Source organism: Corvus moneduloides, chromosome 2, assembly GCF_009650955.1.
Source record: "Corvus moneduloides isolate bCorMon1 chromosome 2, bCorMon1.pri, whole genome shotgun sequence".
Lineage (NCBI taxonomy): Eukaryota > Metazoa > Chordata > Aves > Passeriformes > Corvidae > Corvus > Corvus moneduloides.
Window position 1 is genome coordinate 38,533,740 of NC_045477.1, and position 19,195 is coordinate 38,552,934.

The window sequence follows — 19,195 nt, forward strand, 5'->3', positions numbered from 1 at the left end:
ACACTGTAAGATAATAACTTAATTATTCAACAGTTGAATTTGAGAAGTAAGCAGCATTGGAAAAGGAACAAAAATTGAGCCTTTCCTGAGATGTAGAGGATGCAGAATACAGCATTTCTAGTGTAAGGTAATTTTTTATCTCAATGTTGCTAAACAAGGACATGCAAGATAACTGTGGAGGATATGGAATGTTTTAAAGAGATGGAACTGGTATTGTTTTAAGGCAGAGGAAGAGTATTCAAGATCATGAAAGGATCACTATAGAACAAATCCATGGTGCCTCTAACATTACTAAATAACCATGTTATTTAACAACAAAGTAATAACCATGTTATTTATTAATTGGTAGTAAGTAATTAGTAACGAGTAATAATGTAGTTGTTAGTAATAACCATGTTATTTTGTTATTTAGAAAACAATGAAGTTCTTACGGAACTATTTTCTGCAGACCTTTGTCCACAGTATATCTGGTTTTATGCTACATCATGAGAGTAGCTAATGAAGTTCTGGAAATTCCATTCAAACTTTCTCCTTCATAACTGTTGCAAAATTTTGAAAGGAGGATTGATTCTCCATTTAGCATTTGTTCAGATATCTGTCTCAGATCTGTAATCCTTTCCTGCTCTAGTAGCAAGGCAGTGATCAATGAAAGGCAGAGTGCTTATATCCACAATGGACTTGACAATTAAGTAATACAGGTACATCATAAAATTGTACCAGAAAGCATAAATGCTGTGTAATGGATATGATTTCTCCTTCAAATGCCCAGCATCAGTGCATGTACAGCTAGCAACTAGCATCCAAAACAGCTGCAAATACACAAAGGTGATTTGCATCCCTCCTGGCAGAATCTCATTCCTCTTACTTTACAAACTACCGTTGTCCAACTCCCTTCCTCACGCGCTCTGTACCTCCCTTGTCGTCTTTCATCTACCTAGTCCTTCTTCAGCCTCTCTCAGCTCTTCCCTTAATCCTGGTGTTTCTCACACACCACACGGATGTCTGTAAGGACTGCTACAGGACCATCTTCATTCTCAAGTCTTGTGTTTCAGATAGGAGGAAGCAAGCAGAAAATAAATTTCATTGCTGAAAGGCCAGAGACACAAGTAAAACCAGGGCTGATTTCTTTCCTGCTTTCTTGTTTACCACTTTACAGCAATGGTAGCACCACACATGCACACACACACGCAAAATTCTGATCTATTGCTGCTTCCTAGAAAGAGCAATGGAAAAGGTAACTTGTCAGAGGTTGAAGTTCATGACATTCAAGTGATGTTTCCTGTTTCCTTGTTTCTAAAACAGGCTCAAACCATGGCCAGTTATTCATGAGAAAAACATGAAATTTGACCATGTCCAGTAGCCTGAGGAAACCATTCCCTGGATATACACTTAGCTGTTGGTATCTTCACTGCTTTGCTGTAAGACCTGATGGAGGTCAAGCTGAAGCCAGCAAGTAGCAGAAGAAGGCAGGTTTGAATGTACCAGTGAGGAAAAATACAGCCCCAACCCAAGCTGGCTCAGCCTAGTTGGGGCAGGGATGTCAGCAAGAGCAGCTGCTTTGAGGAGAGCTCTGCCTTATTATGCCCTAAAAATGTCAATCAGAAATTTGGCCAAGCAACCCTCAAGCCATGAAGGGGCAAAGTCATCTGTAGCATTTTTCCTGCCACACCTACTGTGTTGGCAGATGGAATACTTGAAGAATACCTCTCCAAGAATCTTTTGCTCTAGCCAGTCAAACACCCAAAACAAGTGTAAGATTCAGACATCTGTGTTTTGCATGTTTGCATATGCAAGTGTCTGTGTCTTTCTCCATGGGTCCTGCAGATTTTTCCCCACTAATTTGATTAGCTACCCTAAATAAAAAATAAACTGACCATGGCTTATACCTGTCTGACCAGTTAACCTTTTGGATAATAGCATAGTGCTTACAATATAATAACTAGTGATGCCTGCAATAAAGTTATTACAGCTGGTTAGGGGTCAGTAGCTCTGACCGAGGAAGAGGTGACCAGTCCGGAGAGATGGTCCCAAAAGGAATCACCTTCCCGAGGCCCGGTGTCTTCCCTCAGCTGCTGGCTAGGAGGGCCTGTGCAGAAGCTGTCAGCTCTTTAGTGATTGTCAGCTCGTGATTCCAGCCCAGCTCTGCAGGGCAGCCTCCAGGCCAGACCAGGGAGAGAGATGAGAGGCTCGTGTAGCGATTCCGCACGAAGGTAGCTTTATTGGTCCGTACTCCGGCGAAGGGGAGCTAGCGACGACCTCCCTCTCTGCCCTTGCATGGGCAGGGGGCTAGCTTTATAGGGATACAGGGGGTGGGTGTCAGAGGGTAAGGGCCAATGGGTTACAAAGGACCTGCATAGGGTCTCCCAGAGGATTCTGAGTCTCACTTTTCTCGCCGTAACTGAAAGTTAGCTGCTTTCCCAGGGAGTCCTGCTGGGAGATTGCTCAATCTCCTTATCTCAGCAGACGTCCCTCCAGGGCAGGGGCTGGGCATACCCCACAGCTCCCCCTTCTGTATTTATTAAAAAGGCATTCCCGGCAGCCTTTCTGCAGCAACGTAGGAGGCATGAGAACATAAGTAACACAGTAATAATTACAATGAATACCCACAAAGCTCCCTTAATCAAAGATGCAATCCATCCCATTATTCCCCATCGTCCGAAAAGGTCATTGACCCAGTCTAGGCTCTTATCTACTTTTAGGTCATCGAGGCAGCGGTGAGGATGGCATCAACATAGATAAATTTCATCTTTGGACAGGGATGGGGCTTCTGAGAGGGAATATAAGCGATATTTGTTAGCTTTGTCAGAGGTTTTGGGGTTTAAGGAGGTTTGACAAGGGTTGAGGGAAGGGGGTATTTTGGGGTAAAAAGGGGTGGTAACATACAAACTAAGGATCAGTTTTTTCAGGCTGTGTCTGGCCTACCGCTTGACTTTTGCCATAGCTTCTTGTTCAGCTTTCTGTTTCGTCTGCTGCCGTGTGGTGGGACGATCTTTTCTCTGGTTGGTGGGCATTCGGCAACATCTTCGTCTCCATGTAGAGCTGGTCTGGTTTTTGGGAGGTCCTGTATTTGATTCAGGAGAGTTCTTGTTGGTGTTTGTGGAAGCAGTATTTGTAGGGCCTAGGTATGGTTTTATATTTTTTCCTGGGAACCACTTCAGGCCAGATGGTAGCTGGACACAGGCGTAGCCTCTCCCCAGGTAATCAACTGGAAAGGCCCAGAGACCTGGTGTGATTCTGTGTCCTTCACCAGCACTGGTGGCTTCTCCGTGAGCTTAGCTTGGGTTGAATTTGAGAAGTGGCGGAGTATTGAGGGGTCAGGCTCTGATGAGGTACCATTTAGGAAGTTAATGACATAGAGAGCCTTACAAAGTCTTTCAACAGGAGACAAAATTTCTGTTTCTCTCCATTGCTGATTGAGGACTCTTTTGAGGGTTTGGTGGGTCCTTTCTACAATGGATTGTCCTGTGGGATTGCTAGGTATGCCTGTCTTATGTTTTATCCCCCATTGGCTGAAGAAATTTTCTAACTTATGGGAGGTGTAGGCAGGCCTGTTATCTGTTTTGATTTTTTCAGGGACTCCCAGGGTGGCAAAGGCAAGGAGAAAATTCTTGATGATGTGGACGGCATTTTCCCCTGCATGGGCTGGCGCAAACACTGCCCCAGAAAACGTGTCGACTGACACGTGCACATATTTGGATCTCCCAAAGGATTGGAAGTGGGTTACATCGGTTTGCCACAATTGGCAGCTGTTCAGACCGCGGGGTTTGACTCCAGTACCCATAGATGGTATTTGGTAGTTCTGGCAGTTCGGGCACGTTGCAATGATAGCTTTTGCTTGATCTTTTGAGAGCCTGAACATTCTGACGAGGGCAGGAATGTTTTGGTAAAAAAATGCATGTGACAACTTTGCCTGGGCAAAGATGTCAGGGACGTTTGCAGTCTCTGCTGGCATGGCCAGTGCATCTGCTCTCCTGTTCCCTTCGGCAATGGGACCAGGGAGGTTGGTGTGTGACCTCACATGCATAATGTAGTAAGGCTGTTTTCTGTGGGAGATTAAATGAATTAATGTAGAAACCAATTGGTATCATTTTTGATTGGAGACCTCTTTTAGAAAAGCATGTTCAGCCCTCATAGCTATGCCAGCAACATAAGCCAAATCTGTGACCAAATTAAAAGGTTCATCTTTAAACTTTTCAAAGGCTCTGATAATGGCTGCTAACTCCGCAATCTGTGGAGATCCCTCTACTATTTGGATATCAGAGTCCCATTTTTGAGTATTGGGTTGCCTCCAAGTCATGACAGACCAATGGGACGAACCAGACCCACCTGTAAAGACGGTCAGAGCTTTGAGAGTTTTTCTACTTTGGAATAATTTTGGAATCAATTTAAAGGCTGCATCACGGTAGAAAAGTCTATGTTTTGGCATGTGGATGGAAATTTGGCCTGTGTAGCTATCTAGGGCGAACTGGAGGCTCTCATTGGTCTGGAGCAAATGCTTCAGATCTCCAGTGGTCAAGGCCAAGTATATACATGTGAACTCACACCCTGCAAGAGAGCAGATATGAGTTCTGGCCTTTTTTATTAAATGTGCCATTACGTCTTGGAAGGTGGTTATTGTTTTTGTAGGTTGATTGCTTGTGAAGACCCATTCAAGTATCAGCAAAGGGTCTCTGAGTTGAGGGTCCCATTGGAAGATCAGTCCGTGGAAACAGGGAGCCTTACCCAGAACTGCAAACTGGAGAGGCAGGCTGGGTTCGATGCAATGGGCTTGGCACAAAGACAGGGCTTCCTGGACTTTGGTGTCCAGATGGTATCTCGGGCTTCAGGCATGAGGGCACGTGGAGAGTCCAAGTCTCCACTGCCATGGAGGAGGTTGAAGAGGGGAGTGAGGTTGTCTGTTGTTACTCCTAGTAAGGGGCATAACCAATTAATGGATCCACACAAGCTGTGTAAGTCCCTTAGGGTTTTGGGATCATCTTTGATGGTGAGTTGCTGGGGTATGATGGTTCTCTCACGGATCTGGAGGCCGAGGTAAGTCCATGGGCTGGAGTGCTGCACTTTGTCCTCACAAATCTCGAACCCTGCTTCTTCTATGGCTTCAGTTGTCTTTTTAAGAGTTCTGTCCAAGTAAGTTTTTTCTGATGCACAGATTAGGATGTCATCCATATAGTGGTAGATGATTGCTTCCAGGAATAGGCTCCTGATGGGGGACAGAATGTGGGCGACGTACCACTGGCAGATGGTCGGGCTGTTCTTCATGCCTTGTGAGACGACAAGCCAATGGTATCTTCTGAGTGGGGATTGTTCGTTAAGAGAGGGGACAGAGAAGGCGAACCATGGGCATCCTGAGGATGGAGCGGGATGTTAAAGAAACAGTCTTTAATGTCTATGATGGCCAGCAGCCAGTCTCGGGGCAGCATCGATGGCGATGGCAGGCCAGGTTGGAGGGGGCCCATGTCTTCAATGACCTCATTGATCTTCCATAGGTCATGGAGTAGTCTCCATTTGTCTTTGCCGGGCTTTTTCAGTACAAAGACAGGGGAATTTCAGGGGCTCATGGTCTCAGTGATGTGACCTATGGCAAGTTGCTCTTCCACCAGGGTTTCCAATGTGCTGAGTTTTTCTTCTTCAAGGGGCCACTGTCTAGTCCACTTTGGTTGTCAGTCTTCCAGGTGAGCGGGGGAGTAGATGGTAGCACGCGTTTCTCAGTGGCCCCAGGCAGAAATCCTGGCTGGGAATGGTGAGAGTGGCACCCCACTGGGATAGAAGGTCTCTGCCCCACGGGGTGATGGGGGTCCTTACCACGAATGGTCGGGTGGTCTTTATCTTGCCCACGGGTCCTTCGATGACAACATTTCGTTTGCTCCTCATGGATACTGCAACTCCACCAATCCCGGAGATCATACCTGCCACTGGCTCCAGTTCCCAATTCCCTGGCCACTCGGAGCAGGCGATGACAGTCACGTCTGCTCTGGTGTCCAGCATCCCTGGACGGTAGATCCTCTCTCCTTTACAGAACAAGCTGCACTTGATGGTCGGTTTGTTTGTGCCCACAGTCTCTATCCACATTGCTGTTGGATTGAGAGGGAGCTGTTCTGGGCGGTTCTGTGGAAGTAAAAAAGCTTGTGCAATCGGTGTTCCCTGTGGGAGAAAGAAAGGTGTGTCCGTGCAGCAAAGCTGGACAAGAATCTCTTGTCCAGGGTGCACTGTTTGTATCTTAAAGTTGCAATGTAGTCTTATGAGATGGTGGGGTTCAGGTTGGGAGGGAAAATCAAGGACTAAGGCTCCACCCTTAGAAGTAATTGGGTTACTCTGATGAAGAATCCTCATTTTCGGCTTGTAGAAAATGTAGAGTATTTCTGTTAGCTCAAATTTTCTAGGAAAGCTTTGCTTGCTTTTGCTTTTTTTTTACCAGCAAGGGGAAGCAAAGTTTCCACTGCTGCTGGTGGTGGTATATTTGGATGCAGTTGGCCCTGCAAGGAGCACTCACACTAACTCAAGTTTCATCACTGTGAGCTGCCAACTGTTAAGCAGAAGGGGATGTTCAAGCAGATGCAGTATTTGCTCAGCCCAGACTCAGCCTTGAGCATGTAAAGGTTCAGAGCAAGCATCTGCAGAAGGCAGAGACAGCAAGCAAACACTGTGCTGCTGTTATTTGCACTCCAACTAGAATTACAGCTTTCAAGGTCAGAAGGGTGAGTATAGATGTTAGGTTGATAAAAAGCTCCTTTCTGTTTCTAGAGAAAAGCAAAAGAATGACAAAGCCAGTATCCTACGTGCCTGCCTTTGAGTCCCCAGCCAAATACCTCTTTACAGTCAAGTTAAATGGGGATTTAACTTTTCCAGGCAAACGAAATAGCTCAGGTCTCATAATGCACTTCTGTAGAAGGCAACACAGCAATGCTTTTTAATTGCTCTACCACTGTACCCCAATACTAATTCTGAAAATAATGATGTTCAGATAATTAGGAAACTAAACAGTGACTCCAAAGATAAAAGAAATAAAACTAGTTAAGGCAGAGCACCTGATCACCCAAGCATAACCTGAAAATACCATCTTAATATAACCAATATAGTGCTGCATTCTATATGAATACATTCTTATGCAAGTGAGCAACGTGAGCTCCCATGACATCTCCTCAATTGCTATCTCTAAAACCCCAACTGACAACTGAAATGTCAGCACTGTTAATTATTTCTGTACAAGTTATTTCAACAGAATATTCACTTAATGTGCTTGAGTCAAAAAAGAAAAACTTAAATCTACAACATTACAAAACTTCCAATTATCTACTCTTCAGTCATTAAATTTAAATATGACCAAAAGCAGCTTGTGCAATTGTTAGCACATTTTGTGCCATTGAAAACTAAAATTGTCAAACTATCGTAAAATAATTTAAATTCAGGATGAACACAAACCAGTTTGTTTCCTGTAATCCCCTCAGACAGTATAGTCAAATTTATGCTTCTAGAGCATTTTTTTTTCCTATAACTTGCCTATCTTAACCAGAATAATTTTTAATAAATCCTTATGTCAGTGTGGCAACAATACAGCAACTGAGGCAGCTGTGGCAGGATATACAGCAACAGATGAAATGCACAGTCTCAAGTTTATCAGTCTTTTTTTTTAATTGCAGAGAAGATATCAGACAACAGACTATTTCATTTGATAAGTATAAACAAGTTAACCAAGAAGTATTTTTGTCGCTAGAGCTAGAAACCATCCACATGCTGTTAAACCACAAAATATGTTTATATTTTTATGCTTCAGTAGGAATAACTACAAAGGAAAGACTATACCATACTAAAAGATGTTGCAGTAATGTTAAACACTATTACGAGTTTCCAGAAAAATATTAGCAGCAAGCTTTAATCAAGTGATTGTTCTATTGTGCATACAATATCTAACACTATAGAGATAAGATTCAACAAAGATCTTGGGTCACAACAACCTCATGCAATGTTCTGGGCTTGGGTCAGAATGGCTGGGAAGCTGCCCAGTAGAAAAGGCCCTGGGGGTACTGGTCAATGGGCAGCTGAACATGATCCAGCATGTGCCCAGGGGGCCAAGAAGGCCAATGGCATCCTGGCCTGGATCAGCAATAGTGTGGCCAGCAGGACCAGGGCAGTGACCATCCCCCTGTACTCAGCACTGCTGAGGCCACACCTCCAATCCTGTGTTCAGTTCTGGGCCCCTCACTGCCAGAAAGACATTGAGGGGCTGGAGCGTGTCCAGAGAAGGGCAACAGAGCTGGGGAAGGGGCTGGAGCACAAGTCTGATGAAGAACAGCTGAGGGAACTGAGGGTGTTTAGTCTGGAGAAAATGAGGCTCAGGGGGGACTTTATTACTCTCTACAACCACCTGAAAGGAGGCTGTAGCCAGGTAGGGGTCAGTCTTCACCCAGATAACCAGGGATAGGACAGGAGGAAATGGCCTCAAATTTGTACCAGGTGATCCTACATTAGGAAAAATTTAGATCCTACATTAGGAAAAGTTTCCTCACTGAAAGGCTTGTCAAGCACTAGAACAGGCTGCCCAGGGAAGTGGTGGGGTCACCATCCCCGGAGGTATTTAAGAGATGTGTAGATGGGGTGCTTGGGGTCATGGTGGATATGGCAGTGCTGGGTTAGAGTTGCACTCCATGATCTTTAAGGGTCTTTTCCAACCTACATGATTCTACCACTATTTTTTGCCATCCTTAGAGACTGACACAGAGAGATTAATTTGTAAGTGTCACAAAAACAGGCCTAATGGCACCTTTATCGCCTGTCTGCATTCTCCCAGAGCACTACCCTTAATTTTCAGGTTTCCTCTTACAGGATAAATTCTTACAATTCTTCACTTTTAGACAAGGTTTCAGCCTACAGTATGACATATCAATTGGTTTACCTGGCAAATCCTACTAAATCCAAACTCTTTCTGTTCTTTCCTTCAGTGATTTCATAAGTTGCTTAAGAAAAGAATAGTTTTCAGTTGAAGCTAGAAACAAAATATTAGAAACAGTATGCTTCATCTATGTCTGTATTATGTCAGGATTTATCAACTCCTGCCAGTAAATTAGTTAGGCACTTTCAGAATCTTCAGGCACATTTTATGCCTGTCTCATTTTCACAAGCAGAAATCCCTCTTGCAAAGGTTCTTTTTTAAATGTCATTCTTCTGTTATTGCTTACATCTTAAGGATCTTTTTCATAGATTTTTTTGTCTCTCAGTGACTCCTGCATAGTTGTTGATGGATGGCTTATACTCAGCTATTCCTTTTCCTTTCTGTAAATTAAGTTGGTGTGTCCATATGCATTCAAACTAACATACAGAATGCAATTAATAAACTTTTATGGAGCTGCTATGAATCCATCACATAAATATCACTAAAATCATGTGGTTTCTATCCTAAAGAAATGAGTCTGTTTATTATGAGAACTATACTGAGCTTACTGGAACAAAATGTTCAATCATATCTATCATCTGAGATTGCGAAGTAAGTTGTGAATATATCCTGTAAATACAATCTGTATTTAAAGTTAAATACACAAATACACTTAGCTTTCATGTGCTATTATGTATTGCACTACAAAACCAACACACCTTGAAGAATTCAAGTGACAAATACCTAGGAATAATAACTAGTACGTATGTCATGGTCAAACCACTACAACATATATAATCATTTATCACTGAAATTATGTCTAAATTATACTACTCCTTTAACAGCACCACTTTTATTCTGCTCTGAAAATATTCTATATTTAATTGTGTGTTATTGTTTTAGTATTAGAAACTCTCACCCCCTAGCTACAGAATCCAACAATTTGACTTGTTAAATTTCATCCTATTAATCATTGCCCAATGCTCCAATCTGAGATCCCTCTGCAAGGCAGCTTCCTAGCTAATGCCTAGTTCCCCTTGTTTTCATAAACAGATCAGTGTTGTACCTTGTCTTGTTTGACATTTGTTCACACTCCATTGTGTACCTGCCCTTTCTTTTTTCCATGCGGAAATGCGCTTATAGCTTTCCATGAATTTTAATCTAAAAGTTGATTTGAAATCAGATTTTTTTTCTTTTTTTTGTCTGGCTGGACGGCTGTCATAATTTTTAAGGCATGTTCCTTAAAGTCAACAAATAATTGTTTTGAATCTCAAAAGAAAAGCTCTAGTCAAGAGATGATGTGGATGAGCAAAAGCAAATAGAAAAGGTCAGCAATTTGATGAGGGATTTTTTTAATATAGTGGGGGAAATATTTGGATATACATCTGAGAGTTAGAAATACAACTCTGGCTAGTGGCAGTGAAATTGTCTTTCTAAAAAGCTTTGAAAATTTAGATAAGCAATTAAAAATTTTTTTTTCTGTATTTTTTGAAGTTGCCCCCCTCCCAATTCTATTTAGGCATGACAGATGGAAGTTAAATTTCTGAAAAACTGATTACCACTGAGAGAGGGTAAGACAGGAAGGAAATTAAAATATATACACTGGGAATATGGCTGAAAAGTTCACTTCCATTGCAGCAGATGAAAAATGGAAATTTGCTGGCAGTTACATTAGAAATTATTTCTAGTATATAATACTTTAAATCATCTTAAAGCTAGGTATTTAAAATAAATAACCTCAAATTTCACTATTTAAAAAAAAATCTCAAAACTATTTCAATGATAAGAAATTATATTTGAAACATTAACTCTATCACAGTAAGTAAATAATGAAGAAAAGTGTAATGAAGTATTAAAAGCATAATGAAGAAAACATTTTCAGGGCTCAAAGTGCAGCAACAGGTCCCACAGCTTTCTCCTGTTACCCTGAGGGGCTTGGCTGCCTGTCTTCCAAGCCAGCTCTGATGTGGTGCAGACATAGCTGGGTCCAGGCTGCTATGGAGCCCTGATACGCTGTTTTGGGGGCCCATGGCCTCAGCTCAGGAGCAGCATTTCAGCTCAGGGCCATGTCCCTGGGTCCTGTCTGAGCCCCTGGGTGCTGTGCTCAGCACCGCACCTTGCTGCTCCCAACTTTCCTGACTTGTCTTCTGGAGTCCCCTCAGATACGCCCATCACCATGGGCTGGGCTGGCCATCCCTTGGCCATGGAGAGCCTCGGTCACCACCCCACTCTGCTCCTCTGGTTGGGTGCTGTGGGACTGGGCTGTGTTGGGGACAGCACAGCCCTTCACCTCAGCACTGCCCGCTGCTCTCCGCTCATCTGCCCTCACCCCGCACTTGCTGCTGCCTAACCAGCTGTGATCTAAAGAGTTCCTGGGATACTTATGAAATTAAGTACGGCCATGAGAAAAGTGCAAATCAAAAATAAAATCATTTTTAGTAGCCTTCCTGAAAAGCTACAAGGAAAAACTGTCTGTTATTTTCTAGAATGATTAGGCAAACCTCATCTGGGAGTTCCTGTCACCTGCGCTAGGTGACCCTGCCTTGGCAGGGGAGTTGCACAAGATAATCTCCAGAGGTCCATTCCAGCCCTAATAATTCTATGATTCTGTAACTTTCTTGAAACTCCACATAAAATTTTATATTTGTCTCTTATTTTAAAAAAAGTAAAAAAAAAATTAAAATCATCTTTCACAGCTTGAAACAGCATTTCTGCTGACGTGAAAACCATCTGCCACAGCACAGTAGGTAGGAACCCAATGAAATAGGTTATTCCTTAGAACTGGTACTAAAACTGCTGTTCACTTGGCTAATTTCAGTAAACACATTAAGAAAAACAAAGCCAAAGCTGGACATGTAGCACACAGATATAGACTAACAGGTTCTGAAACTGCTCCATGCAATTTCAGGACAATAAATACAAAGTGAATGGTACCATCCTGGTAGAAAAACTCACTGGTGTTTGAAGAGATCTAAAAACCCCAAATTATTACTGTAAAGAGTTGAAATAGCTGTGATTCCTAAAAGCGTTTTGTTGTTGAGTAAGACAGACTGAAGGCCACAAGAATGGAAGAAGTGTCATCAGGCCAAGGTCGTTTGCAAAATAATGTGAAAATCATTTGAAGCCCTTTGACAAAAGCATAGCTAGTCACTGAGGGAGGAAAGGGTAATGTTCAGCATTTTCATTATCTAGTAATAACAGTGTTTTAACGGGAAGGGCAAAAAAGAAAAAAAAAGAATAATAAGAAAAAAACACCTTGCCTACTGATTTCTTAAATTATGTTAAAGGAAAAGTACATGTTCTTTACCCCGGGTGAAATTTTCCTGTGGTGAAATCCACTCCAGCTTTCCTCAGATCGAACAAGGGACACAGCGGGATGCCCGCGCCTCTCCCCCTGCCCCCTTCGGGGCCGGGGCCCTCCCCGGCCCTGTCCCGCCCCGCCCCGGCCCTGTCCCGCCCCGCCCCGGCCCTGTCCCGGCCGCCTTCCCGCCTCGCCCACCGCCCTCCGCGTTACCGGGGCGACGGGCGGGAGCTGTGGCGGGACGGGCGCCGGGGTCGGCCGGGCTGCAGGGCTCGTACCGCGGCCACAGCGGCAGCGGGGGCGGCAGGAGCGGAGGGGGGAGCACGGCAGGTAACGGGAGGGGAGGGGGCGGCCGCAGAAGCCCGGGGGGTGCTCTCCGTGCCCCGGTCTCCTCGGGTGTCCGGGGATCCGCGGGGTTCCGTCGGTGCCCCGGTCTCCTCAGGTGCCCAGCCAAGGCTGGCCCTGTGCCGGTGTCACCTCAGGTGTCGATCTCCTATGGAGTTAAGTTGCTGGTCCTGTGGCAGCGTCACATCTGGCGCCTGATCCCAGTTCAGCCAGTGCCCCTCTGGCAGTGTCACCTCAGGTGCGGGGCCCCTGTGAAGCCAAGTGCCATGTGTCATTGCCCACACGTCTGTGGGTACTGGTACCCGTGCACTTGAGAGCCCCACCGCTCTTCTCCACGAGGAATTAGGGCTGTTTCCTGCTCCCCCTTCACCCATAATGTTCTTGCATGCAGTCAGGCATGCCCCCGCATCCTTGTGTCCTGCTGGATCCACAGGACTGGACTGGTCCGAGCAATAGCCTTGTTCTGATCTTCCTCTGCCTGCCGAGGTATTTGAGGGCTGTGTGTCTAAGACTGCATCTGCCAGGCAAGGGAGTGACTAGTCAATAGGAATCCAAAATTGTGCTTGAGAGCAGCTATAGCCTGGGTGGAGGTTAATCACGGTATGCGAAGGTACAAATGTTTGATGAACGCAGCCATGGATCTATGGCAAATTTAGATTCACGTGCTTCAGAGTGTCTTTGCAAATCATTGACATCACACAACAGCGAATGATCCAAAACAAACTTACATGTGGAGACGCAGGGCTAGGCTCAAGCTCAGCACCACCTCTGGTATCTCAGTGCTGCACCAAGTGCAAGAACTGCTGTCAGAGAGCTCACCTTACTCCCGAAGTATTTGTCACCCATTCCAGCCTGTAATTAGAGCTGCACTCCCCTGTCCTTGTTGTTTGCAATGAGAAAATTACATAATGTGAAAGGAAAGCATAGAACTATCCAGTTTGCGCTACTTGGCTAGGTAAATGAATGCATTTAAGAATCTGAATTACTTGATTTTTGGTGTTTTAACAGGTTAAAACGACAATCAGTATCATGGAGGAGGATTTACAAGTGTTCCAGGAACAAGCTGTGACTAAGTACGTAATGACTTGCTGTCTTGGGAGTTGCATATATGATGGAATTGAATTATGTAGGTTTATTAAAAATGTGAAACACAAAATATTAATGATTTTGGAAGCAAACTTGATTCTCTATTTCTTCTGCTTTCCATGCAAACAGGAGAAGTTGCTGATAATTAAGACAACACATCTTACTGCTTTAGCTAGTACTCTACTCACTGTTTCTGTTAGTTATTTAAATTTTTTAAATATTCATACCTGAACAAGGGGTGGGGAGGTGGGGAATGAAAGCTATGTGGGGTTTTATTAAGATGTTAAGAAATGCTGTTTCAAACTTTTTTTTTAAAAGTACTTGCAGTTGCTAGGCTACAGCAGTATAAACTTACATATCACAGCTCTTGAAACATTAAGAATCTTGAATACAAGGCTATTCGTTGCTAAAGCCCTACATTTATTTTGCACAGATAATAACTACAAGTTACCCAAGTATTAAGTGCACTTATCATAGCAACACATAATCCTTTCTTAATTTTACATAATCCAAGTTTAGTTTTTCTAATGTTAATCTAAAAAAATATGTTATTATTTAGTTAATATGTTAGCATAAAGTCTTTCTAAAGAAGTGAGAACATGGGTAAGATTTGATGGAGGACCTCATCCCATCCAGTATCTTCAAGGAACCTACAAATATAAGAAGTACTTCCCCATATAATGACTTAAACAGAATATTTATGCATCATAATTTGTAAGTAAACTTACAAATTGTTTTTCAAATAAACCAGTTTATTCTGTTATTATTACCAAGAAACAATACAAGGTGATACGATGCACATTAAGCATAAAAGTATTCCTTAAAATAAAAGAGCAAGAAAGTTTTCAATGGGATTTAAAAGTGTGCTCTGTTGTACTGAAGAATAATGCATGCAGTTTTCATGACAGATAAAAATTGCTGCAGTAAAATATTCTGATCAGTGTGGCACCTTTTTTTTTTTTTTTTGCTTAGTAGCCATATAAAAGCTTGAATTAGAAAACCCCAAAGATATTGCTGTTCTTTGGCTACAAGTCAGAAGCCTATTTAAAAAATTCAAGATTCTTTCTTGCCTCCTCTTTAATCAACATATATGAAATTTCTATTTCTGCTATTGCAGATGAATCTAGAGGGAGTTGTCCCATCATAAGCCAGAATTCTTGCTAGTTAGTTATTTCCATTAGCTATACAAAGTATCTGGAAGAGTCGTTTAGGATACACAGTCAATGAAAGGAAACTATTTCAGTTTATGCTGACAGTATTCCAGGGATAATGCAGTGCCTTTAAATTTTGGGAAAATGGCTGAGTAATGGTGGATGGAAATCATGACAATTACATTCCACCTGCAAGGACTCATAAATCACAAATTGTCCATCCACAGATGTGTATGATTCTGTATGGCTGAAAATTGTTAATTAATTAGGTGTAGTTCTTAGAATGGAGCTTTGGGGTAGAAGATTCTAATGTACTATTATATCACAACTGGTTTATATACTTCTTACTTTTAGAGCAAGTTTTGCAATAATAAAATGAATATTGACTGTAGAAGCTGGGTTAATTACCAAAACCTAATTCATATACTATGTAAGATGGAAATATTTATTAACTGCATAGGTTTTACTTGTGTTTGCATAAATAGGGCCATATTTATTTTCCTATTTGTGAGCAAATGTAAATAATAAGGGAAAAGGGTATGAAGTCAAGACAGTATGAACCAAACATTTCTTAAAACATCTGTTTTTAAATAACAACTGTATTCTAGAGTGTATGGACAATAACATTCTTTCTATGTCTGTTAGGAAACAATCAGAAAAATACAGACCTGTGCAGAACTCCAAAGCAAAAGATGACTAAATAGAGCTAGAAAGGTTTAACTAGTGCAAAAATCGTTTGTGATAAAGAAAAAGGCCTGGAGGTGATAAAACTTTTTATCTGGATTTTTGTTTGCCTAAATTTGGAAACATTTAGTTTTACATGAAGAAAAATAGTTATTAATGACAGTAGAATATGAATCATCTCTATTTTCGCTTCTATGGAGACAGAATAAAAGAAGACTAAGAGCTTGCCTACACCACTTTGAAATGAGAAAATTTTAAGTGTTTTGAGCTGTTTCAAAGTAAATTAACAAAAAAAGTAGCTGCCACTTTCTGAAGTACAATTCATTACTTCCCTGTATGATGAATCCATTTGATGTATGCTTTCAGCAAAGTGGGAATGCTGAATCCATATGGGTAAAAAAACCCATGCATACTTCTTTGCTCATGAGAAAATTTGTTCTTTGAGTGTTTGTTTACATGATGTCTTATTGAACAAAAGAAATCACTGCATTCCACATCCAGTGATCAAAATCAACTCTCATAACTGTGGTGCCATACATTTGGCCATATTTTGAGGGGGCTAATTAGCACTCTTCTCAAAACACTAATAGACTAAAACAACTGTTACTGCAGCAAGTAGCACCTCTCTGCTAGTGGGTGGGGGTGACTGCAGATCTGTGTTCAATACCAGAGCCTTGGTGCAGAGTAGTTTTGGTAGTAGAAGAGCAGCAGCAATCTACAACTTCACATACAGATTTCCTGTTGCAGCTGCAAGTGTGCTTAGAGGATCCAGGTAAGGATTAGAGAAAGTGAAGATAGACTGAGGAGCTCTTTCAGAATGGATTTTTCTTTCAACAACTCCCTTTTATATAATGATGGCTCTAGGTTCAAGAAGCATGTAAGAACTGTTAAGAGAAAATTTTTTAGCAACAAATGCAGAATTTGCTTGGTGCAGGAAGATCTGAAAGAGCCACATGTGGAAATTTAAGAGTGAAAGGTGTCAACCATGGTGGATCTGAAAGAGTATTCTGATAATCTAGGCTAGAAGTTGTGTTCTTACTTGCATAACAATGCTTAGATTATCCATGTGACACACAATAAAGAAAGTACCTATTCCTGAAGGCTAAGATCACATAGCTGAGTCACTGCTGGTGGTTCACCAAAGTGCTGCCACAATGACATTACATGAGGCTGGAAGTGCACAGGTCCCTACAGCAGTAACAAGGAAAAGGTAGTCCTGATTTGGTATCACTTTATCTTCTGTTTTCAAAATCCCATTTTATATTCCACCTAGAGGGGAGCAAAGTTTGCTCATCATTAATGCTACTTTTGAGATGGGTTCCAGGCACTTGGAGGGGGGTGTTTTTGTTTTGAGAGATGTACATCACTTGCTTGCACTTAGGTTATTGTCATCCTATGATTCATATTAAATTTCAAAACAGCATTGCCAACAGTTTTAACATTAAAAAGTCATTAAGATTCATGTGTGCGTTTAAAAAGCCTTTCCAAGCTTAACATTGATACTGTTACAGTTTCAAGGATTTGTGGATGTAAAAGAAGTTTTGAAGAATTTAATTTAAAAAATCATGCTGAGTTTTAATTATGATATTACAAATCTAACAAATTAGCTTACATTTCCTGTAATAATTACCAAAACAAGGGATATGCACAATTTAAGCACCAAATAAAAGATTTGTGATAAACCCATATCCACATTAAGGAGCTGTTTTTTCAGTTTAGTTCAGTCAAAAGTTGACCATGGAGGCAAACTCAAGATAGATGAAATGAGGTTCCACCTACATTTGAAGGCATCATTTAACTTTCCCATTTCTTTCTTTCTGTCATTGAAAAGTGGTTAGTTCAATCACAATTAAAATAGAATTGTAGCAATGTAAATAAAATTTTTTTTCCCTTATTCTTTATTTGAAAAAATAAATCTCTTTATGTTTTTAGAGCTTCTCCATGTGAAGCTGAACTTCAGGAATTAGTGCATCAAATTGACATCATGGTAAACAGAAAGCAAGTAGAATGGGAAAGAAAGATGAGAACTTTGGAAGCAAAGATGGATATCCAGGACCAAGAATTAGCAAGTGCCCAAAGCAAACTGGATCAAAAAGGTCAAGAGGTATTTAAGAATATCACATTCTATAAAGAAAGTATTTATTCTGGTAGTTTCTTATTAGTATGCTTTAAACTCCCTATAAGGAGACTGTTTGTTCTATCATGTAAAAATACCAAACACCCCTTAAAGGTCACTAATTTTCCTTAGTGTTTTGTTTTAAAGTGTGCTTCTGTTCTGAGAAGTGATTGTAAAAATGTCATTGAAAATCTCATATTTCTTCTATTTCCCTGAAGTCTACATCAAATATTCTTGGGTTAGCTGTAAAAAGATAATTTGATGTTTTTTCTAAATGCCAGCACTTCTCATTTCATCAGAAATTTCAAATGGAAGAATGAAGTTCAAAAAGGTTCCCAAAATTATGTCTTTGTTACTCCTGTATATACCTGACTTTTAACATTTTACATGATATACTGTCATTGTATGATAATTTTATTCGTTGTGAAGATTCAAAATGTATTACTACTAAGACTTTCTTATGAAACTTAAAGCCCCAGTGTACCTGATGTTTTCTGTACTTCACAGTCTTTTTTGCTGAATATTCATTCAGAAGCATCAAGAAATCTTTGCATGGCATTCAGTTCTAGTTCAAGCCGGCTGAATTTAGGTGTTTATATGAGGGCATTGTTGTGTGAGCTAGGTGGCTAAATTGCCAGTGGGAGTTTTGGAAATGGAGTGACTCTCCCTAATGAGCAATTAGGAACTTGCCCTTAGTCTCTGCGGTCAGAGGAACCAACCAAGAGAAGAATTCAGATAGCCCATCCTCAAAGCATCAATTTATTTGCCTGTACAGAGACATTATTTGAAATATTTTAGCATATTCTACCAAGCTTCCAACTGCCCCTCCAGAAAAGCACAGATGCCATGTATGCACTCTGTCATATTTCTCAGGTCTCTGTGAAACTCAATTCATGATATCTCAAAGAGCACTTAGGGAGCTGAGATGACTCTACAGTGTCTTCTGGTAATTTGTACATAAATAGTGGAAGGTAACTTGTACCATTTTATAAGCCATTCAAGGAAAATTTTCACAGTGTGGAACAGCATAGTTGGGTTAAAAAGGCTTTCATAAATGGTCTTTCATGACAGACTTGTACAATATTATCATTATCATACCATCAGCATGCAATGTGACTTTTTACTATAAAATCCCTGCTTTGATGTTGACACAATCTGGGTTTGTGGTATCCAGTTTTATTATCAACTTACTGAATTAATATTTATTTTTAAGATCCCTCCTTAAAGCAGTGGTCTTCTTTCAAAGTTTCAAATTACTTTCCCAAAAATTACGTATTTTGAAACGTCAGAAAAGGTACATTTGAATGCTTATTTTAACTGTAGGTGGGACTGCTTCAACAAGAATTGGAAAACTTACAGAAAACTAAGTATGAAATGGCTCAGAGTTATGAAACTCAGCTTCAAGCACTGAAATCTCAAGTAAGACAAATGTCAGTTTCATTATTTTGTGATTGCAGTATAAAAAACTTATACATGCCGAATTGTATAGATATGCCATTATGGATTTGGGAAGGATGAATTGTGTCATACAGATGATGATGACTACAGCTTCCTACCAGGCTTCATTAGAATTTATGTACTGTCATGTCCAAACTCTTTGGATGGATTTTGATGTGGATGTGACATCTGTTATGAAGACAGATACT

General features: G+C 41.3%; 1 protein-coding gene across 1 annotated transcript in view; it reads left to right on the top strand.

The window, feature by feature from the left end:
- Nucleotides 1–12,417: 12,417 nt before the first annotated feature.
- The window catches only part of DEUP1 (deuterosome assembly protein 1), a 43,236-nt gene continuing 36,458 nt past the window's right edge, over nt 12,418–19,195 (top strand). Inside the window, exons 1-4 of the mRNA XM_032099152.1 lie at nt 12,418–12,497; nt 13,521–13,585; nt 17,366–17,537; nt 18,873–18,968. Of these exons, the coding sequence (XP_031955043.1) occupies nt 13,542–13,585; nt 17,366–17,537; nt 18,873–18,968 (312 nt within the window). The 5' untranslated portion in view covers nt 12,418–12,497; nt 13,521–13,541. The remainder of the gene's footprint in view (nt 12,498–13,520; nt 13,586–17,365; nt 17,538–18,872; nt 18,969–19,195) is intronic.